Source organism: Acanthopagrus latus, chromosome 4, assembly GCF_904848185.1.
Source record: "Acanthopagrus latus isolate v.2019 chromosome 4, fAcaLat1.1, whole genome shotgun sequence".
In the NCBI taxonomy this organism is placed as follows: Eukaryota; Metazoa; Chordata; class Actinopteri; order Spariformes; family Sparidae; genus Acanthopagrus; species Acanthopagrus latus.
In genome coordinates this window covers 20,536,740-20,560,019 of record NC_051042.1, presented here as the reverse complement: position 1 = coordinate 20,560,019, position 23,280 = coordinate 20,536,740, and the positions used below count along the sequence as shown (strand labels likewise).

Here is a 23,280-nt window from a genome sequence, read left to right as displayed (position 1 = left end):
TTTAACACATATTTTCGCTTATTTGTGTGTCGACTATTTATACCAGAAATAACATCTTTTTTGACTTCAGCTTGGCAGTTTGGTGAATGAATCTTGTTTCTATACCAAGCACTCTGTAGCTGAGGGCACACTCAGCATTTTAAATGTATGTTGTGACCGTTGCAACAGCTGAATGTTTACAGTGAGCGCATGTGGTTTTCTTTACCACCAAAGTTCTTTACTTTTATTGACTACAAAAGTCTCATATAACAGGATCTCTGGGACTCTGCTGTAGCTAATTAACCGTCTCTTTTGGCATCCTTCTTGTTTGTTTTGGCAAATGTCCTACTGTGTTTCTCACAGTAGGTCAGAGAAGAAGTATTCTATAATGTGTGTAAACTTTTCATAGTCTCTTATAGTCGGATGAGTTGATATACGACACGTTGCTGCGTTTGATGCCTACATCCACCTTTGCTGTGTCAGAGTGGAAGTGGCAGATGTATCCTGGAGGAGCCTGTGAACTGGGCAGATGGATTTGTGGTGACCGAATGTCCTTCCTCTGCACGACAAGCATCCTGAGACAGATCAAAGAAGCCCAGGAGGAGAGCTGTAAGGGGGGAGAGACTGCAGTCTGCTGGGAATGAAGCCGAGCTGACGGATTTATTTTGATGAGCTAACGAGTCCCACTCCTGAGATGGTTATCAAGGTAAAGATCAGTGCAGTATGATGAAAGTTAAGGACTGCTTTCCAATATAAAGTTCATTTTGTGTATGCGTATAAGACATTTTCCTCCAGTGCAACATCGGATGAACTGCTGCAGCTGGGGATGATGTGTGATGATTGTGCATTTATTTTCCCAACATACTGTGTGAAAGGTTTAAACAGTTATGGAGAACACTTGAAATGACTTCTTCTCAAGATGATACCAAGTGGAAACCAGCAATAAACACAGCGTCTAAAACACTCACAGCTTATCTATCATAATTATAATAGCAAATAGTTAAATAAGTTAAATATAAGTTTTATTCTATGCTTTGGACATTAAAAAACATTGCTGCAAATCTGCAAGAATTAGCCAACATGTTTTTTTTTTTTTTTTTTTTTTTTTTTAAATGTAATTAGTGAATAGTTGTTACATATCAATCTAAATAAGGATGGAACACAAAAATGTAGACATCTACAGTAGTTTGTAAGCATGCGGAACAATGATAAAAAGAGATTATCTTTGTATGCTCCTGTTAATAATTATCAGCTATCAGCAAGCAGCATTGTTTTTGCTTTATTTACAATCATTTTGTGTACCTTACAATTTTCTGAGAAAGACACATCAATTTTGTAAATTGCTAGAAGTATGGTATAAGATAAGCTTTAATTTCTTAATGTAGAGAAAACTGAAGAGCTGCATCCAGCAGACCTTCTGAAATGTTAGTCGGGTGGACTCACTTAAAATGTTTGCTAGGTGCAGTTGAATGTCACGCCAAGATTATAGTTCAGGTTGCCCAAATAAGATTCAAGGTTAAACATTTACAGAGGCCCTCATGCACTGATCGCTCTAAACTGCATGCAAATGACTCCATTTTATCCTAAATAGAGCTGGAGCCAATTGTAACAAAATCCAAACAAATAAATGGTAAATGTAACTTTGCAGAGCTAAAAGAAAACCAAAGAAAACTCAACATATGAAGAAGAAGAAATTGTTCACAAAGAGGTTGAAATCATGGGGCAAAGTGGTGTAATCCAGTTGTTCCAATATTACATAACTGCTGTTTTTGTGTGCTGAGAGCAGAAACATAGATCTACCACAACTGTAGATAAAAGCTGGTGTCTGTGTGAGATCATGTCAGATGAGTGTGCTAAATCGAGCTAAAACAACAGAAACGTACGAAACATCATGGGATAAAACAAGAAATAGAGTAAAGTGATAAAACGCAAAACTCGTTAAGAACTCCTAAGAAAAGGCAATTTAGTTTTCCCTGTTAAAAGTCCTAAAGTCCTATTTTCTCTATATCTGATTAGAATTCTGTGACTACCGTCTATAGGATTAGTATTATGTTATTTAACAGACAATTGCGGTTAAAGAATCCAGACTAGCATCTCAGATACGCCCCTCCGGATTTGTCCACTAGATGGAGACCAAGGACCGATGAAAATCCAGGCAGCCACAAGGAAAAACTGCCTCCCCGTCCACTCGTAAGAGCTTATGCTCATTGTACAAAATGAAATTCAAGTCATGCCGTATCTTACCTTGAAGTTAAGGTCTGCTTCGGGTCGGTGGACACACACGAGCCACCAGGGGCGCTGGAAGACCCTCGGAGAAGAAGCCCTGCTCGTCCATAGGAGGTTTGTCCCTCTTCGCTTCCCCTAATCACTCATCCCAAAAAGTTTTTTTTGTGTGAAAACCAACCTGCAGAATGAAAATGAGCTGTTCGAGGAGGTAAGAAACTTTGACCGACTTTTCTGACAGCAGCTACAACGTTTAGCCGAGGTTTACCTTCATATGTGTGTCGTTTCGGACGTGTTTTTTTCTGTCCGTATTTCAGAGAAATCGTACGCCCAACTGCTGCTTCATGTTCCGTTGCCATGACAACGTGTACCACGGGGAGAGCTATCGAACAGTTTAAGCTAGCGTTAGCTAAAAATACTGTCAGTCTTCATGCTTTTTCTGCTCTGGTTCATTTTTAACACGACAAAGGTTCACTTATTTTGTTTGTAACGTAACAAGATGGTCAGTGGAAGAGAAACACTTCATTAACTGTCTGTACCTGTATTTGAATATGTCAGGTTTCATAATTAATTAGATAGTAAAGTCTACAAATTATTAGCGTTAGGTTGCTTGTGTAGTTCAGTTAGCTAACTACATAAGAGTAAGGCTAACGTATGTTTTATGATGAAATGCAAGGCTCAGTGTTTCAAATTAACCAGCTCCCATGTGGTAATTAATTAACACCAACTGCAAACACATCTGGAACATTACAGAGCACCAGAATGTCCTTACTGATCCATACAAACTAACCAATCTCATTAGTTTAGGTTAACTTACTGCAAACGTAGCAGCAGCAGCGAATAACTTTTATATAACATTTAAAGCACATTGTTTGTTCAGCCAGGACTGAAAAACAGAACTTTAAATCCTTTTAAATCGTCAACGGTCGTCATTTGTCATACTTCGAATCCTGTCGTGGTCATAAAGGTTAGGTTTTACTCCATCTTTTGTTTCTTACTGGTAAAAAACCCCACAGTCTTAGTTATTGAGCATCAACATTATCAGCCTGGCAGTTGGACAATGAATGATTTATAACTGAAGGTGTGGACATCTGTGTACTCTGATATGAATGTGCTGAGTTCTCTCCGGGTTGTCATTGAAATGAATTTGATTTGTTCTTGTTTCTGCTATGGCCTACATTTTTCTAGATGTCTGCCCTCCCAGCTTCCCAAGGCTGAGCCCAGCAAGGGCAGAGATTAGCCTTAACCAGGATTAAACCAATGAGAAAATTTGAATTTGTTGGCCCTTATCTCCTAGCAACATGTGGAGTGCTCTGAGCAAATGGCAGAATTTGATCTTTTGCTTCCTTTTGGCAAAGCATGTTTTCCTGCCAATAGACACTTATCAAACATGACCATTGGAGACAGAAGGAATTCTTGGAGGGGCCTTTAAATGATTTGTTTACAGGGACACTACATGCATTACTTGTTTGAGTGTGGGGGCAGCAACCCTAAAGTACTTCCTCTCTGCCCCCGCAGTCCATCAGCTGTCAGGTTGACTATATTTTCACCTCTCTTTAGCAAGTCCGTTGTATGCTTTAATGGCTTAATGTTGATGTGTTCTTGGTATATTACATTTAGACCAGTAGCTTTGATAATCTCTCCGAATAATATTAGGATTCACCTCATAACTTAGTAGATGGGCTCTATATTTGCATTCTAAACATGCAATTTCTTGCCTCATCAGGTAATGTAATCCCACGCTTCATTAGGACTGTGAAGTTTATCATTTGTCATCAAAGCCAAGCTGTCAATAAATGATTAAGTTTCACATGAGGAAAATGTAATATTTGGGCTCAAGCAAAACGAATAGCAGTTTACATTTTAATTGCAGTGACTAAGATTCTGTTTTTTGTTTGATTTCCAGTTGTACTGTATTTTAGTGCCTGCTTGTTACAGCTAGAGGCACTGCCAGTAGAGAGCTGCTTAAGCCTAATTTATTCTGCGAGTTATGCCCTTAAAGAAAGCAAACTTCTAAAAGCCCTGTACAATAATTAAAACGTGTAATATCTCGACAGACTGGTTGCGATTGAAAAGTGACTGAAGATTTAAAGTAACTGTGGTTTCAGCAACAAATGCCATTTCTTATTGCGACACACTGCTGTTGGTTCCTGCTGCTCTTATAAACAACATTAGGGCGGCAAATAACAATTATTTCCATCATTGATTTATTGTTGATTATTTTAACTATTAACTGATTAACTGTTAAGTTTATAAAATGCTAGAAAATATCATTTACTACAGCCCAGGGGGATGTCTTTTCCTATCTTATTTAGCCAGAACAGTCAAAGTCAAAACTCAATTTAAGTATTGAAACAGAGAAACATATATATATATATATATTTAAAATTATTGATTGAATTAATTGGCAAATTGTTCATTTGTAGCATATTTTGACGGGTACCAGTTCATACTAACAGGTGCACTTTAAAACTGCTAGATCAGCAGCGGCAGCAGCAGCAGCATATGCCAGTAGGGATGGGACAACGTAAGATTTTATCACTGATCGCAATCAGTTGATTGTGGTCAATTTCCATTATGGGGATATTCATGAATCTGGATAATCATTAATATCCTCATATGAGTGACTTGAAAAGGCTGTCTAGTTTTGATAAGGTGCAGTCCCAGACTGATTTCTTGATCAGTTTTTTTAAAAATCACAAGATGTGTGTCCTGTCTGTGATACAATAAAAATATTTGCTTCTTTAAGCATTTTGTGATGATTTTCAGGAAAATATCCTCAATTACACTTGTTTGGCAAGCATAATTGTGACAGGAAATCCTCCTTTCATTCCATGCCTCTATGACAGTAAACAGTATTTACCATTTATACAATATTGTCAGTATTGCAGCCTCTAAGGGCTAGTAGAAGTCTTATTGACATTAAGGGTGGGAGAAGGAGTATGTATGCATTACCTCAAGTTAATGAAAGACAAGAAGGTTTAAGAGAAGAAAAGTTACACAGGATCGAAGTCATCCTCTGTATGTCCATGCTCTCTTTGTTCCGAAGTGACATTGATTTTTGTGTGCTTAGTCGTTAGACATTATCTACCTCACTCCCTGTCATTAGGCGCTCTGTATACATGCTCACTCAGGAATATAAATAAACAGAAATAGCTGTCTGACAGAATGATGGAGAGATGAGGCATGTATGGGCTTGACTTTTGATAAACCATCAGCTCCTAATTACTTCCTGCTGAAACTAGAGATGAGGCCAACTCAATGTAAAAGGTGGAAGACAGCATGTGTCCTTGGTGTTGGGGTGTGTACTGATGTTTGCTCATTTTTCAGCATGTCTGTGTGTGAATAAAGACCATTAATTTTTGCCCTCTGCTAGGATTGAATCATTATAGGACCTATTTAATTATTCTGTATAGTTATTCTTGGGTCCATATATGTACAGATGGGCTGAAACTCAGGGAAAAAACCAGTCAATAAAAGGAGAATAAGCAGACTACACTTGGCCTTCCAAGGTTGTTTTGAACTTTTACATGTTAGTGCTCCTGATGTACATGTACCTGAACAGGGATTTTAACCTTAATGGAAGGCATTTTTAGTGCACAGGTGGCACAGTGGCACAACTCTTACCCACCGTCGCTGAGAGGTTTAAATCCTAATTTTTATTTCCAGCAATTTGGTCATGCAACAGACGCAATTGGCAATATTTGCGCATGTCCTTGTCACTGCATTAGTGATTCTTGAGTGTTGAGTGTTTCCTGTTAAAGTCTACTGCTCTTAGTGATGTTTCCAGCAGGTGGGTGACAAGAATTGGTTGCTTTTGTCAGTAGCATTCATGATTCACCTTAGATTTGTTTTAACTTGGTAGTAGAGGAAGTAGGGTTGTGAAAATTGCTCCAAAATGACGTTCCAATATTCCCTCTAAAAAACACATAGGTCGAATCATTTGAATATCTATATTTGCGCATTATGTCAATAACAGGACTTACTAATACGAGACATAACTACTTGTATAGGTATGTTTATTTCAGTTTTGGAAAATGTCTATACAAGTAAATGAACCGTAGAACTCTCTCACACATTTTCGAGATGTGCCCTCATGTTGCTAGCGGTGAAATGGTAAGCTAACTGTAGCTTACACAGCTTGCATACAGCTGTATCTCGAAGCTACGTATTTTTGCTGTCTACTGACCAAAATTTGAAGTATTTCCAAACGGGGCTTTTTAGGTTGCTTGGAGTCCAAACCACTCTCTCTGCTGACGAGTTCGGCTCCGAACCTGCTGCCATTTTGTTTTTCTCTCTGCCATCTGCATCTACCACCGTTTTTGTCATGTCTCACCTTCAGCAGTGAGTGACGCTGTGCAAGTGCGACTCCTGTGACCTGTCCCTGACCTGTCATGCAGTGTGCCCACTCGTGAAGCAGCTGCTATGTTTTTTTCCACAGTCGAATTTTAATTTTCACAATCGAACCTCCGTTTTTTTTTGTTTTTTTTTTAAATATTCATATACATATTAGAATTTAGAATATTCGTTGACAGTCCTAATCAGGGCTCTAGTGCGAGTGCATCTGGACCCAAGTTGGATAATTTCTTCAGGTGTAATTTTCCCCCCTGAAGCCCTTCGAGTTCTTGTTATGAAGTAAACCCCAACAAGTCACGTAGTTTGTGTTTTGACCTGAAGTTTGATCTGTAATTTTAGAAACACAGGTGTAGATATTACAGATAACAACCCCAGGCTTAAAGCAATTCAAGACCTGTGCCTGTTTGTGACCCTTATTAAGGTCAGACTTCTTACCCTAACCTGAACCTGATATCCTATTTCCTTTGTTTCGGAATCTGAGGCACCTTTGTCTTGGAGACACCTGAGGTGCACAGGACCCTCCTCCTCCTCCAGTCACTTCAGGTCCCAAATGATACACTCATCACATTGCTCTGTCTTCTTCAAACGAGCTATGATTGAGGTGATTGGAATTTCCAGAGGCTGTCACAATCGTTTTGATTGGAAAATAGACAGGAGATAATGGGAGAGACAGGCCTGTTATGAGGCCCCTGCCAAGGCTAAAATAATGCGACAGAGTGAGGAGGTTAAAGACACCGCTTCCTTGTTAATAATTAATTGCTGTGCATGTGGTGGATCCACTTCATCGCTCCCAGTCATCACTTGATAACTGCTTTACATTTAATTTGGCTTTACAGACTGTTTTCCAAGCTGGGTAAATTGTGCTTAAAGTTATTATCTGTTCAGACAGAGACGGCAGTGTGGAGTTAGATGAGAGCAAGTAAAGACTACTAATTTTACGTAGTCATTATTACAATTTTACATTACTTGCTTTGTATATATATATAGATTATTATTATTATTATTATTATTATTATTATTATTATTATTATTATTATTATTATTATTATTATTATTATTATTATTAATAATAATAAATATGTATATATTACTATTAAGCTCATCAAACTTTTTAAAACTTTTTTAAAACTAGCAGTGACCAGTGCTTGTGTTAGAGAATATTTGTTAGTCTTGCAGTTGGTAATATCATAATTTGAAATACTGACAGATTGGAAACAATAGTGTTAATTTTGTGTACTGAATGTTTCCTGAAAGACATTTTCTTCTCAGTGCTGAAACAATTACTCATGACTACATTCATCCTAGGAAATCTATCTAATCTCTTGTCTTAGATTTTGCTGATCTTTTTAACGTGATTAGTCTTCTCATGGTTTTTTCAAGGCTGCATTAAACTAAAGTTATATTTATGAATTTACCAGACTGTTTTAATACTTGTCATTTAGTCTTTATAGCCATTAGTTTTTAGTTTTTTCATCACAAATCACATTGTTATATATTTTGTGAAAGTACCAGTTGTCATCTCTACAATATTGTCCCTATCAATAACAAAGTGAAGATGAGATGAGAAGATTTCAGAATATCAGGATATGGATTGTGTATTGCGATACAGCCTAAAAATATTACGGTATTAATCCATGGACATATCACTTAGCCCTATTTCATCCACAATTACAATGGCCCTCTGTAGAGTGCATACCTCCACCAAGGCCCAGCCATAACCCCAAATTCAATCAAGCCTAATCAGATAAGGAACACTAACTGCCTAACGATAATTAAAGATCACCAGATCTGTATCAGCCAACCACTAGAACAATAAAACAATTCAGATGCAGTATTGTGCTGTGGAAGAATTAATAGTTTAATAAGAAAAGTAAAAAGTTACACTATAAACACTATCTCAGCTACACATCAGTGGTACTTGCAGTTTTATATCCCCTTTGTTGCTTTATAGCAGCTGAAAAATGTTTACCCTCTAGAAAAAACATACTTAGATTGGCAGGATCCAGGTTTTTTTTATTAGGAACTGCAAATCAAAAGGTAGTCACTATTGATTGATGGTCAGGATCCATGCATTATTATTTTATTAGTATGTAGGAAAATATGCCTGAGTCTGTCCCTTTATCTGGATCCACACCAAAAGTTAATGAGGTGTACTCTGGGCTGAGACCCGTCCTCTATCCAAGTTTCTGTGGAAATCAACCAACTAACCAACCAACAAATGGGCACATGTGAAAACATAACCTCCTTGGCGGAGGTAATAATAATACTATTGGAAAAAATAATCTCACAGATTTTTTTGATTAAAATAACTAATTGATTAGTCAAAGATTTGCAGTTATTATTTGTCGCCCAAAAATGTCTTTTGTCACGGACAGCCCTATTATCCCATGGCTTGTCATGGAATTCCAGAGAGATAATGACCGCCCTCTCCTTCCATTTCCAGATGACACAAGCAGATGTTAGTGGATTTGGCATGAGCATGGTGTCCCCGCGGACCAGCAGGGACACACAGGAGAGGAATGTGCCTTTAATACGCCTGAACGATGTTGCTGACCTCAGGGTATGGAGAACTTCTATGTATGATGCTACTATAGTCCTGTGTTGTGCTATGGGACCACCACTGACAAAGCCCCAGATACTCACTGGTGAACTCTATAGAATACACTATCTGCAGGAGAAGAGGATCAAACTTCACTGTGCTGCTGTATAGCCCCCCTTCATTGGGGAATTTGAGTGCTCCCTTTGCCAAATCCGAAGCAGCCAGTGCTCAGCCTTGCATGCACACAGATAATGATCAAGTTAATTAGACCTGAGATTGAACGAACTGCAGCAGCAACTTAATCATTTGTAACTTGATTAGAAATACTATATTGTGCACCTCTAGAGACCTGAAAACTTTCTGTTTTTTCAGAGATCTTGAAATTAGGATGTTCTCCAGACTTCAGGACTTGAGCAAAGACATAATGTCTTTGTAAACCAAAACAGTGAAATCATCCAGAACACAGGCTCATGGGAAATCCTCTGCTCTCTCTGACTGACACTGATCAGGTATAGATTACATATGTATTAATGCTTTCTTTCTCATGGCCGTAGGAAATATATACATTTGGAAAGAAATTGGGTCAAGGTAGCTTTGGAGTTGTTTATGAAGCCACCCACATTGCGACACAGACAAAATGGGCTATTAAGGAAGTTTGCAGACCAGCGGTGAGTGCATGCGGCATCCCTCTGGGAAGCCTGTTTTCTAATGTGTTGCACTAATAATAGAGTTTAATGTTTGGAGAGAAACAAACAGCCATATCCACACTGAAACTCCTCAAGCTGTGATTTTACTCTGTGTCAATTTAGGCAGGGAGTTCGAAAGTCAAAATGCTGGGGCAAGAAATAAACATTCTCAGACAAGTGAATCATGCTCACATAATACATCTCCAGGAAGTCTACGACACGCCTAAGGTGAGCATTGCTGTCCTTTTGAGTAACAATCTCAAAGCAAGCTTAATCAAGTGAGTGGGTTATGTGTAATGTATGTGAGATGTAATCTCCTGTAATGATAAGCACACACAAATTGACTTTATGGTGAGATGCATTTTCTCATCTTGTTTCTAGATGACTTACTTGGTTACTGAACTGTGCGTTGGAGGTGAACTGAAGCAGCTGTTGCAGCAGAAAAAGTTCTTTACAGAGGACGAGACGAGGCATATCATCTCAAGCTTAGCTGATGCTGTTGTTTACCTTCACAAAAGAGGTAATGTCATTCTACAGATTGACATTTGGATAGTAATTACAAATCATCGCAAAACTAGCTGTAAATCATTTTTTTGTTGATCTCGATTGGTGATGATGTGAGTGATGCAGATATATTCACTATACCCTGACATCACTGATAGATGTGCTTACAGGTGTAACCACATCAGGTTGGGTTAATGTTGCATTGATGTTGAATCTTATAATCATCGGCTTGATGTTTGTTTGTTTTTTTTTACATACCTTACACTCTTGCTTCAATTAAACTATTGTGCTGACAATATTGCCCGAATACAGACTGCTAAGAATAAAGTGTAGGGATAAGTTCCGCCAAAAACTACAACTCAGTCATTGTCTGCTCACCCACATGCAGTTTCGTAGTCTACAAAACATTTCTGGAGCTTCACAGCTACACAGTGTTGCAGCATTCTCAAATACAACTGAAATAGATGATTTGTTTAAAAAAATATAAAACAACAGACAGAAATAACTCCATACAGCTCATCTGGCATAATCCAAGTCTCTGGAGGGCCTAAGATCACAGAGTGATTTGAAAAGACATTATTCACACCCCTTTTAAAGTTGAGATCTTCACTGTGGCTGCTAGGCTAACTGAAGTGGGTACACAAGCTCGACCACATGACAAGGGCATAAATAACTACTTTTCCAATCAATTTGGGATCTCAGGTTTTCCAGAGACTCTGATTATTGTGAACGAGCTGTATTGAGCCATTTCATCTCTTTTTCCCTAGTTGTTTTTTCAAAAGATTTTTAAAACAAATCTCCATCTACTTCAGCTGTTTAGGAGAATGCTGCAATGGTGTTCTGCAGCAAAGTTCCAGAAATGTTTTGTGGACTACGAAACTTCACCCGACGTTCCATCAACATGGGTTTGAGGAGATAGTGGTGCCTAAATAGTGCTAAAAAGCCATTATAATACCAGAATGTTACTGCTCTCAAAGATATGATACATTTGCCATTACTGCTCTTGTTTGTTAAAGAATGAGGCTCATGTTGATTAAAGAGTAATATAAAAGAAAAACATAGTAAATATTTTAATTATATCTACATGTTTTATTTGGAAATGATGTTTCCCCTTTCAATGCTGAAATCTATGGTTAGAGGTAATTTAGGACATTGCCTAGTAATGAGGCATCGTTACATGTGGCTAATGACTAATTTACAACAGGCTAGGGAGCAATACTGATTAATAGGTGTGCTTTCACATGGAAAGCCCCTCTGTGCTGGTTTTACCCACCTCTATAGAGACCAGTGATACTAATGAGATAGCCCGAAACATTCTCGTCAAATGGCCAGTCATGAAAGCCTCTTAGCCGAAATTTGTTTGGGTTTACCCAGATTGTTGCTGTCCATTGTCAGCCTCAGCTGCTTCAGGTATCAGTCTTAGCTGTGTTAGGCTCAGCTGTGCTTTGAACTTTAATTTGTTAAAACACATGATACATTATATATGTTACTGTAATACTGTAGCTCAAATGGTTTTATGAAACAAAGCTTTCCTCTTATCTGTAATTAATTAGAAAACTTTAAGGAATGCAAAAATACTTAGTGTATTTTAAAATAGGTAATTGTTTGATTATGTATTATTATGAAATTTTTATGAATATGAATTTGAGAGTACAGAAGCAAGAAATTGGTTAAATCAAAGGTATAATAGACAGAAAATAGGGATGAAAAAATGGATGGAACATTTTCATTCGTGTTTGTTTTGTGCACACCAGTCGGTCTTACTTACCTTTCACACACCATCAGCACTGTTGCATTTTATAATTGCCTGCTTCAAACAGTGCAGCAAAAAGGACTGCCCAGGGCAATTGTATTTTTCCTCCTACCTTTTCTCACTCCACCAAGTTTTGTTAACGAGGCCCTTCAGCCTCGCCTGCTGTTAGAGAGGTAAACAGATCACTGTGTTAGTGTGTGCAAAACATACTGTATTGTTCTGTCCTGTAACATACTGACATTAGCAAATCATCTTGCTCTGATCGCAGACTTTATTCATTTTCTTCAGTACGCTGACTCTGACCCCAATTCTTTTATTTCATTTTATTTAGGATGCCACAATATTCTCCAGATAAAAAAAAAGATAATTTTCAGCAGATTGTTTTTGATATTTTGTGTCAGACGAATTTTCTAAATTTGAGCATGTTCCGCTGGCCAAGTCTGTGAAGCTGCTTAAACCTCTCATGTGCCCTATCCTAACCAGGTGGACATAAACTTGATCTATCTTTTATGCTCTTTGTTAGTGTAACAGCTTGAAGTTGGTGAAAGCCAACCTAAACAGCACTTCACAGAAAAATGTAGCGCAGTAATGGCCTCAAAATGATATTAGGCTACATCACTTATCCTCGTATTACTGCTTAAAATGCTTGCATTTTAGTTAGATGTAACAATGCCAGCATTTATCATCCCTGCCAAATTAGCCAGCTATAGTTACATGTTCACACATAAAGCAGACAGCAACATCTGCATTTTGCACTTGTGTTTCTATATACAATATTCAGTATTCACCCTCTATAAAGCTTTGTTTTGGTCTCCACCAACATGAAAGCCCAAATATATGTCTCATCTCTTCTAAATATTTAATTGCAAGTTGACAATTGTCTGTCTGTAGTATGGTGCTTTGTATAAAGTGGATTTATCTGAACTTTTATTGCATGTAGATGAGATTGTTGTGTGTAAATCAAGACCATTAAACCAAAACAGTGTGATAATTCAGTGGTTTCATCAATATGAGCAACCCCCTTTTTAGCCATTTGATACATTTTTAACACTGATGCTAATGCTGCTACAACAACTATTTCTGTAAAAATTTGATATATAAAATTCAATTCAAACTTTTTTCCCTCGTATCTTACAGACATCGTGCACCGGGACTTGAAACTTGAGAACATTCTTGTGAAAAATTCTCTTGATGAGGATGATGATGGCAAGATTAATATCAAGGTAAGATGGTGAGACAAACCATGAAATGTTCCATCACTGCTTCTTATCCATTCTCTCCCAGACTGGGTACAAGCTTCTGATGGGCACTTTTTCCCCGCCTGCTATCTCCTCTATATTTAGTAAAGGCTTTAAATGCTACCTCATTACAACAGACTCCCCCTGGTCTTCCTTTAAAGTACACCTTAACAAAGAGGGACTCAACTGTATCTTTAGACAAATTACCAGCTGAGCACAGCATGTTGCATTCATTGACAATGCTCCAGCTAAGGCAGATACCTGGTGTGTGAGCTGAAACAAGTCTAGACCACTGCATAAACGTCCATGTCTCTGTCTGTTTTTCTTTGTCTGAAACACACATATGCAAATGCCCACATACTGAACATGTTGGTAACATGTAACTGCAGAAAATGCTTTCATTTTTAGTTATTTAATGGTTCACTTTTGTAATAATTTGACAGCCTCAATAGCTATGTTGTTATTCATGTAAATCAGAATCAGAGGTTCAGTGTTTTTGCTCACGCTGTGGCCTTGTTTTCCTGACAAAAGCACATTTAACAATAAATAAATTATTTTTCTAAACCATGTTTATTTGTATCACCATTTTCTTAAGTGCTATTCTCTACCTAGGTGACAGACTTTGGATTATCGGTGCAGACGGGAGGTGTACGCATTGGGAACATGATGACAGAGGCCTGCGGGACTCTTATCTATATGGGTATGACGCCTGTATCTCCCACACAGACGACAACAGGGATAAAGGGCTGAGTTTGAATGACTGGTCTAGCAGCATTCCTCTCTATTAGCCCCATTCACACTGCCCTTCCAGTGTGGGAATCATGCGCCACTATCCACATTGTCGTCTGTGTGAAAGTTTTAGATGCAGAGAGGGGGACAGTTTCGCTCTGGCTCTGATGTGGCTCTGATGCGCCTCCATAGGTAGTATCAGAGTGGAAGCAGAGGCGAGCTGGCGCCTTTGTGACTGGAAAAGCTAGAGGTGTGGATCAGGGTGTGATGGTGTTCACAGTCTGACAGCAAAACAGACCCATCCCTTATGTTTATGTTTGGTTAGAAACACTGAATCTAAATATTTTTACTTTGGGTATTATGTCTTAGAAAATTGTTACATTACCTCATAACCAACCCTCAGAACATGACATGTAGCCATGTACCTTTGAATGTATTGACTCTACCACCATTTTATAGCCTTCTGTATGGGCCACAATCGCTAACTCCGCAGCTTAATAATAGGAATGACAGATGAACTATAACATTTACAGCTCTTTATTTTGCTGACAATCTGACAGTGATTTGGGGAGAAACATACAGTAATAGGTACAGCTATTTCAATAAAAATAATGAATCAGTAAACTACTTACATAGAAACGATAAGGGCGCAACTAGATGAAAGTGTCACTGTGACGTACTTTCCCTTTCAGAATAATGAGAATATTTCTTTGAAGTTAGTGCTGTCCTCTCTGCCATCTTACTGCATTGACTTGGCTAGCTACACATGCGCACTGACACGCAGCCACCTGCTGAGCAGCAGGAGACAAACACAAACTTTACAAGTGCAAAAAGTAACCCGAGAACTGTAACAGATTACTTTGTAACAAGTTACCCCCAACAGTTACCGTTGCTCAGTAGCACCACTAGCGGTCAAAAAGTGTTTTTAATTAGTGTTTTTGAGATCCAGAATTCCATACAAAGAAAGGCTCACATTTGTGTGTGAATTTCAGCACCTGAAATGATGAGCGGTGGTGGTTACAGCCAGTGGTGCGATGTGTGGAGCATAGGAGTTGTTATGTACATGTTGTAAGTAAACACTCAGATATTATATTTACATATGCACACATACGCACTGTGACCACATGTGTCTGAGCTGTGTGTCCCTGCAGGCTGTGTGGGGAGTCCCCGTTTGTGTCCAAAACCAAGGAAAACCTACTTGAGGAGATTATGAACAAAGAAGTCAAATTTACTCAGAGCATCTGGGCCACAATCAGTGATGCAGGTGATATCTAACTATAAATAAATAATACATGTAATCCCGCAAAAAGTTCTTACTGAGAAACAGTACAGGATGCATTCATGCAGTTTTGTTCCTAACAAACTTACCAACTGGCTTGAGTCTGTCTCAACAGCAAAAAACGTATTGACTTGCCTTCTGAAGGTGGACCCTGCCTACCGCATGTCTCCTAATCAACTCCTAGAGAACCCCTGGATCACAGTGAGTCACTGATTGCTCCAGCTGCATTCATAAACGTTACCAAATGATTCACATAAGGAACTCTTATGAGGTGCTTTGTCCAACAGGGTGCAACTAATGTGCCTGCTATACCGTCCAATGTGCTGGAGATGATGCGTCACCACCTGGAACAGGAAAAGAGTAAGACAACAATGAAGACTTGTCTTAATTTAGATTAACTGGCAACACTGCGCAAGTGATAATATACTGAGAAACAGAGCGCGAGAGGAAGGATTGAAGGAGAGAGTGAGATGAACATAACCACAAGATCTTACTCGATGTTGTTGTTATTTAAAATCATCCACAATAGGAGGAGAGACCCTGGAGGACTTGTCCCTCACCTCCTCTGATGACACACTGGAGCCACCCCCGGTCCCTGGGGCAGCTTCAACAGTAACCGCCAGCAACTGCAGCAGTGAGGCGAAGCTTATTCCTAAAAAGGATAGCAGCTTCTCCACACGAGCCACATCCACCAAGCAGGTACTGTTTTACCACAGATCTAAAACAAGCAGACCTCATCCGGCGAGATGCTGTCTATAAATCTATACGGCTCCCAGATAATTTAAAGGATGACAAACTTCTGCTCATCTATTTGAGCACTGTTGCATCTGCTTACACATCAGTTACTTCATGTGGTAATTATCTTATTTTTTTACTGAGGTTATCTCATTAAGTTGATAATTCAGCACTTACAAATTTGGCGAAGGTTTTAGCCATCATTCATCATGGTTATGATATTGTTTTAGACAACAACTCACTTAGGTAAGGACAATTTGTGGTGCTGAATAAATCACAATAACCATATCATCTACATCATAAATACATGTTACAGGTTTTTACCCAGACTTTTATTAGACTTTGAAAAGGATCCTTTGTGGTAAAATTCAGAGAGTCAATAAAACTCCACATGTAGTTATAAATGCACAAATATGTTACTTATGCTACTGTGCAGTATTTAACAGTTTAACAGGTTTCTGATCTGTAATGTCATTATCCACTTGATAAGACAAGAAGTTTATGGAAGCATGGACATCCAAAAAAGACAAACAGTAGGTGCTGGGCCGAAGCAAAAGTCCAAAATACAAAAACAGAGACCGCACACTAGATAATGCGCTCATGAACATGTTGAAATAATAAATGTTCATAGGTTTGTTATCTAGTGTGCAGACTTTTGTTGTATTTTTAATATCCATGTGGTAATCATGATTGTGTATCTCACTTTGTTCTAGATGGAGCATCAAAACAAAGCAAAACAATAGAGAGTTTTCCTTTAAAATAAACTACCTCTCCATAGGTCAGCCCTTATCTATTATGTATGGTCATTGGATCCAGGTATTGATCTCTCATCTTTCTTCTTTGGGTTATCCTTGTATGTTGGAATAAAAACTAAAGAGAGAGGCAGTCCCCAGCAGGTCAAGTGCAAAAATGGCTTTAAACCCCCAGGACTACCTCGACCCCCCTACCACACACGTTTGTTGGATGTCCTAAAATATGTAACCTTTTCAGTTCAGTCCTAATTAATACTTTATTTACAGGATTTAATTACATTTCCAGCAGCACTTAATTCATCCTTTAATTTGAGTTTTTGACCAAACAAACTACATACTGCTGCGCATTTTTAATTCTGAACACACATTTCCTTATTAGACCGCCTTTGTGTTTTCATGTTGTCACTCACACAGCCTTTCATATTCAATCACCACTAGATGGTGCCAGATTTACCAATTGCAGAAAATAGAACTAAAGGTGTAGCCATGCTGCTGTTTTTAAATGAATGTGATAGTTAATTCTGTTATGTAAGATGAATAATATGAATCTTATCCCTGCAGGCTCATGCTGGTCTAAAACCCTCGACACAGCTGACAGCAAAGCAACGCAGGCCTTGGGACAAGAAAGATGTCAGCACAGGGCAGAAACCAGCCCCTGACACCAGGAAGGCCGGCAACCACAGACCATCTACTTCCAGTAAAAGTAGGACTGTCCCTCGCAAACCAGCAGCCGGCTCTAACACCAGTGCAGCTTCATGAGAAACAAAACAAGCCAAATCACTGGAGAGAACACATCAGTGGGTGGGCAAAAAACTAAAGCAGAGAAGGACTTTTTTATATACACTCTATTTAATGTAATTCCGTGATTCAACAGTAATGTGAATTAAACTACTGTGAATTGCGCAACCTCAACGCTGATGACCAGAGAATAAGCAGCGACAGTGATGTCAAATAAATGGGCCTCATATGCAAGTGTGAAATAGCACAAGAAGTACAAAACCTCTGCAGCTGAGGGTGCAGCCTCAGCTGTGCCTCGTGCCAAAGGAAAGGGCCTCCAGGTCTGAGGGGGCCAGCCCTGCTGGACAAATGCTCACTGTTTCCCAGCCAGCTGTGTGATAATGTCCGGCAGCCCAAATACAGACTCATACTTTTTATAGTAGCCAGCAAACACAGATTGAATGAGTTTGTCAGATATTAGAGGTGACATCAGATTTAAGGTTTTATTAAAAAGTTTGAGATTTGAAAGAGATTTGAGCAATATTTTTTATTATACTGTTGTTTAGTAATGTACTTACTAACTAGCAGCATGTCATCTCATTATTAAAGTAATGTCTTTATTTATGTACACTGTGAAAGCATTTCTTTTCGGTATATGGAAGTAATAGTCACTTAAATCTCTTGTGAAGATTGAATGTTGGCTAGAGTTCATCAGGGATGTAATAATATTTTCAACGTCCAAACAGACACATTTGTAAAAAGAAAAGTACTAATTGATTTCCACAAAAATGTAAATCAATCTTTTTAGATACATGTGATTACAACTTGGATCTGTCCTTCAGTTAATAATATTAGTTTATTTTTGAAGAATATTATTTAATGGGTGCCAAATATCCTAAAACACAGAACTGTTCTAAACTTCTTAACAGTTTAGCATATTTTCAATAAAACAACACAGTTTTTTGTCATAATTACATACTAGACTGTGGAGAATACTCATAAAGAGTGGAATATATTTCCTTGATATCATTTCACAACACCAAAGTTAGCATTAGGGATTTTCTTTCTTCCCGTCCTGACCTCTCAATTCCAAAACGCCCTATATGCAGTGACTGCACCCACTCAGTGTCAAAACAGAAAGACTGTCACGCAGGCTGGTTACGCTCCATCTGAATGCAGAGGATTGGGACCGAGGGCAGCCACGGGTCTAATCTCGTTTGGAGGCCATTGAAAGCAGTAGGAGCTACTTTGAGGGCACTGCCATTCAAGCACAGGTTTTTTCCGCTGTAGAGAGAATAATCCCCAGCATAGATACAACATTAAAGTAGCCAAGCATAACACACAGAGGCTGAATTTCAAATCCACCCATTTGCATCTCGAAGTGAATGAGTGCCAACAATGGGGCTCCGTGTTCCTGCACAGGCTCTGTGTTTTAGCATGTATGCGTAAATGTAGTGTGTGTTTGGTGAAGGTTTTTTTCTACATTTCAGGGAAGAGGTAATTGTCTTTAAAGTGTGGACACAGTATGTTAACCTTTATCAAAGTCTGTATAGGTAGATGTACGGATCTTAGATGATGTGATTAGAATGCAAAACACTTTCATTTGTTAGATGTATTTTTAATTGAACAGTTTATGAGAATAAACAAATGGTACGTGAATCATCTTTGATTCAAGCTGCTTGCCAAAAAAGACTGCAACATTACTGACACGCCATGCACCTTCGGTTTAGTTAGACTGGTATAAACAGCAGATGGAGCTGCAGTAAGTTGCTGAATCCATTTCCTGGAGTTATTATGACAGGAGAGTACTATTCATAAAGCTTACTACCTAGTTTTGTGCACGAAGATGTGTAATTAGAATTGATTGCTTGAGTCACTGCCCATTAAAACTGTGATGTCCATGTAATGTGTCACTAATTAATATGTTGTATGGTTACATCTTGATGGTCCTTTCAGACAAAGTAAACGGTAAAGACGTGCATCTATTTTGGGTGCTGTCTTGTTCATACAATGTGATTTTGTGAGTTGATAATTTGTGAAATAAAAAACAAAAACACAGCGATGATTTGTCAAGTTAGTTACAGCTCTTTTCCCTTAAGACTACTGTGCTTGAAGGCTGTGTAGGCAACCTCTTGTACGGCTAATTTTGGTTAGAAGAGAAGATGGGATTTCTGCATATGGCGCTCATTGTCTTGATAAATTAAAGGGAAACAAAAGGGGAAAAAATAAACCTTAAAACTGATTTATGCCAGCAAAATATGACCTACAGCAAACTGTACATGCCTCAAGGTAGAACATATTTAAAGAGACTGAAATGCATCAAGAAAATATGGAAGTTTCAGTGTCTTCATGTATGATGATAGCAGGTTCAGATGCTGTTAAAACACTGTCAGTTTGTATTGCTGCAAGCCAGCAGGAGCCTCCAGTTTTACTTTTACTCCTTTAGCCAAAACAACAGAGAAAAGAGGTGGGAGGCAGGGAGGGAGGGGGGCAGGAACAAGAGTGGCTGTATGGTGGATAGGTTAGGGGCGTGAATTTGGGACAAAGCATGGAGGCAAAGGAAATTAGAAAATTCGTCGGGATGGAACAAGGGATGCGCCCCCTGCATCCCCCCCCCTCCTTCTTCCTCCAGCAGCGCTCCTGACAGATGGAAGTAAGGGTGGGTGGGTTGACGGGCTGGAGGGATTAAAACTCTGCAGCCCCATTTTGGAGCCTGAAGAGAGCGTCACTCCTGCAAAGGTGGGGCGCAGAGAGGCACTTGTGGCGAGAGTCGCGGGGCGTGTGAAGTGGGTGCACACGGGCTAATGTCAAAAGAGGCAAGGATGCTTCCCCCTTGCTCTGCCCCCCCTCTGCTCCATCCACCTTTATCCACTGAGGAGCGTGGAGGGGGCTGCTAGGACTAGGGGAGAGAGGGGGGGTTCATCTCAATAACCTTAATAGAGCTCCCTTTAATTAATCACCTCATCTGCAGAGGCCCGATACCTGCAGCTGAACCCCTCCACCCCCCCACCCCACAAACACACACACACACCCCTCTCCATCCTCACCCCAAACACAACATCCTCACACTGCTGCTGTGACATTGTGGTAATGAGGTAACACAGCTACAATGTCATGGAAATGTTGCAGAGACGTTATCTGCGGGAGCTCATCACACATGCTGATGTTCCTGATCCCCTTCAATGTTTAGGTTGTGTGTGGCGATGCACGTGTGTGTTCATGAATGCTGCTGCACCAGTGTACCCCCCCATCCCACCAAAATAAAATAATAACAGATACATATGGCTAGTTGGCAGGAGGAAACCATGATGCCGCTATTTACCACAGAAGAAGAGAGGGAGGGGAACCCCACCCCGATACACATTTGAAACAGATGGCAGTTTCAAAGCAAGCCTCATCAATCTTTGTTGACACTACCCCCTTTTTTTAAACTACTCTTATTTGGGATATTTGCAATTATAATACATACTGTAAGCTCATTTGAATATCAAATTAATTACTGAACACACTGGAGTAAATACCTCTTTTATAACTCCTTGTTAAAAGTGAAAAGTTCTTGACTACGGTTGGATGGCGTGTTAATTTACAGTGATATCTAATCCCAAGTTACTTCACATAAAAGGCATTACTATACATATTTTAATGGGGAGGTGGTTGTTTTCCAAGCAATTTTCTGCTAGAGTACATTTTTAATTTATTCATATTTAATTTATTGGTCTCTGCATGCCCGCTCAGTAAAACTAATCAACACCATGTATGGGCCTCTTAAAGCCACATCTCTCCTTGGCAGGCAGACAGGCTGCCTCTGCATTAGGATAAGCTCTCCTCTCTTGTGCGCAGAGCTGGGTAAAATGCCCCGCATTCAGGATGCCACCTCGAAGGAACCCGTTCAGTCCTCGCAAGCAACCTTTTAATCAGAGAGAGCAAGTGAAAAAGAAAATGTGCTCAGCCTTGAGTGAGCTAAAACATTTCAATTTCTGTGGATAGGGACCGGTGTTGTCAGTATATCGTCCGCTGGGGACAACTCCCCCAACCCACCACCCCTCTCTCTTTGTGTTACTTCCTGCCCTCAAACTCCTCTGCCCTTGGATTGGTTTTGTGGAGCTTTGGCAGCCATTTAGCACTGTATGACTAGAGTTCTTATCACCTGACTCCACTATACACTCCAAATATCTATCGACCCATTGACACACCTTGAGGAGGGATCTACACAACCTTACACATGGAAATGATTTCAATTAATTACCATTCCGCCTTTGACAAGGCAGAAAGACGGGAGGGGGGGAAACAAAGGAGCCCCGACAACAGGAGCATTTCTCTGGTGTAATGTGCACCATGTGTAATGAGCAGCGGAAAGGTCATTTGACACATTTCTGCCAGAATGAATTCATTTATTTCAAGCACTTAATTTTGTAGTCACCTCATTGGTGCGCAGCTTGGCGGTGCACTGAGAGGGTGCATTACCACAAGTGGAGGCTTAGTTTCCTCCCAACAGCTAGTGCTGACCACAGGTCTGCAGGAATGCCTGAAGAGCAGAGAGATAGTGAAATGGAGTGTGGGAGATCCAATCACCCCTTCTATCATAGGAAAATCGCCTCCATCACCTTCAGCGTAATTGGAGCATTCATTACAGTTCAGTAAAAATGCAGGTTGCCATTAGATGGGCAATTTAAAAGAAGGCTTCTGGAGAATGAGAGACTTGAGGGGTCATGATACGGGGTCACAGTCAAGTAAATAATGGGAATTGGTCCCGTGAGGCTTGGAAAACCACAAAGCCCGTGGTCACGCACCGAAATACAACTCAGCACGGGGAGAGAGGCAGGAATTCAATCATCAGACAGAAAATAAAATGCCCCCTGTGCCCTCTCAACATCACAATAATTACAAGTAGAAGACTTTCAATGCAGTTTTAGATTTACTCTAACCTGGTGAATGAGGCCTGTGCGACAGCTGGAAACTATTTTATTCACAGCGCTTATGTTTATAGAAATTAGAAGATGGTATATTAAAATGTGCTTTGCACCCACTGGAATTCTATGCCTACATATTCTGTATGGACAATGTTTATCAGATTGTGAAGCTGAATACAAAATCCGAGACTCATCCTTGAACCCTATACATTATGGTGCAGTCTCAACTTTGAGTGGGGGAGGATGTTGCCTTCAGCTGCCACTAGAGGCCTCAGTCTGGCTGGAAGTTGTACCACTTTGTTTTTCACTGCTGGTGTTTGGTTGTGTTTTAACATTCCTCTACAGGGAAATATTTCACTGTAAGCAAAACCAGAAACATTTGCTTGATCAAAGGAAGCATATTTAATATGTTTAGGTTTGAAAATGGAGTTGCTACTTATGTTCTTAAGGTAGCTCCATGAAACTTTTTTCTTAACAAAGAAAACACAACAATAGCTCATGTGCGGCAGCATCCTCACTGACTGCTAAACATGCCTGAAGTCACCGCTGATAACACGATTTTAGATTCTCTTTGAGAGACTTAAACACTCTCACAACAAATCTGCGTTATTTATTTCTTTCGCGAGACTCCCACTAATGACTGTTTTTGCAGGAGAAAATGTTTCTACATTAAATATGAATAAACACATCATGATGAAACAATTAGGCAACAGTCTTCCGTGTAGCTCGTTTAAGTATTTGGATGCTGTGATAACAAAAACAAAGCTGCGGAGTGGTATTCACAAATTAGCCTCACTTCTCAGTGGAAAAGAATGCAATTAGTGAGTTTTGCAGTGAGGAAAAACCCACACAGGCCCCTCTGTTGTCATGACTGAACCAT

General features: G+C 39.5%; 2 protein-coding genes across 5 annotated transcripts in view; one reads left to right on the top strand and one right to left on the bottom strand.

Moving 5' to 3' along the window:
- The first annotated feature begins 2,045 nt into the window (after positions 1-2,045).
- Positions 2,046-19,550, top strand: stk33 (serine/threonine kinase 33). Of its 4 annotated transcripts, none has more exons than XM_037094448.1 (13): positions 2,046-2,319; positions 9,002-9,118; positions 9,652-9,765; positions 9,907-10,011; positions 10,165-10,303; positions 13,178-13,263; positions 13,891-13,978; positions 15,000-15,075; positions 15,159-15,271; positions 15,402-15,487; positions 15,574-15,646; positions 15,816-15,985; positions 17,335-19,550. In XM_037094448.1, the coding sequence occupies exons 2-13, from the start codon at positions 9,002-9,004 to the stop codon at positions 17,530-17,532; spliced, it is 1,365 nt and encodes a 454-aa protein (XP_036950343.1). In that variant the 5' UTR covers positions 2,046-2,319; the 3' UTR covers positions 17,533-19,550. The 4 variants fall into 4 exon arrangements, with proteins under 4 accessions (XP_036950343.1, XP_036950342.1, XP_036950340.1 ...); XM_037094447.1 differs by having other exon boundaries at positions 2,276-2,413; XM_037094445.1 differs by lacking the exon at positions 2,046-2,319 and adding an exon at positions 7,034-7,159.
- Positions 11,906-23,280, bottom strand: part of LOC119017640 — a 189,350-nt gene continuing 177,975 nt past the window's right edge. The window contains exon 7 of the mRNA XM_037094451.1: positions 11,906-12,202. Coding sequence (XP_036950346.1) covers positions 12,190-12,202 — 13 coding nt within the window. The 3' untranslated portion in view covers positions 11,906-12,189. The remainder of the gene's footprint in view (positions 12,203-23,280) is intronic.

Coding starts and splice junctions, on each gene's coding strand:
- stk33 (XM_037094445.1), top strand. CDS start 7,109: ATGATACACTCATCACATTGCTCTGTCTTCTTCAAACGAGCTATGATT. Junction 10,304..13,177: donor TGTTTACCTTCACAAAAGAG/GTAATGTCATTC, acceptor CGTATCTTACAG/ACATCGTGCACCGGGACTTG. Junction 13,264..13,890: donor ATGGCAAGATTAATATCAAG/GTAAGATGGTGA, acceptor TTCTCTACCTAG/GTGACAGACTTTGGATTATC.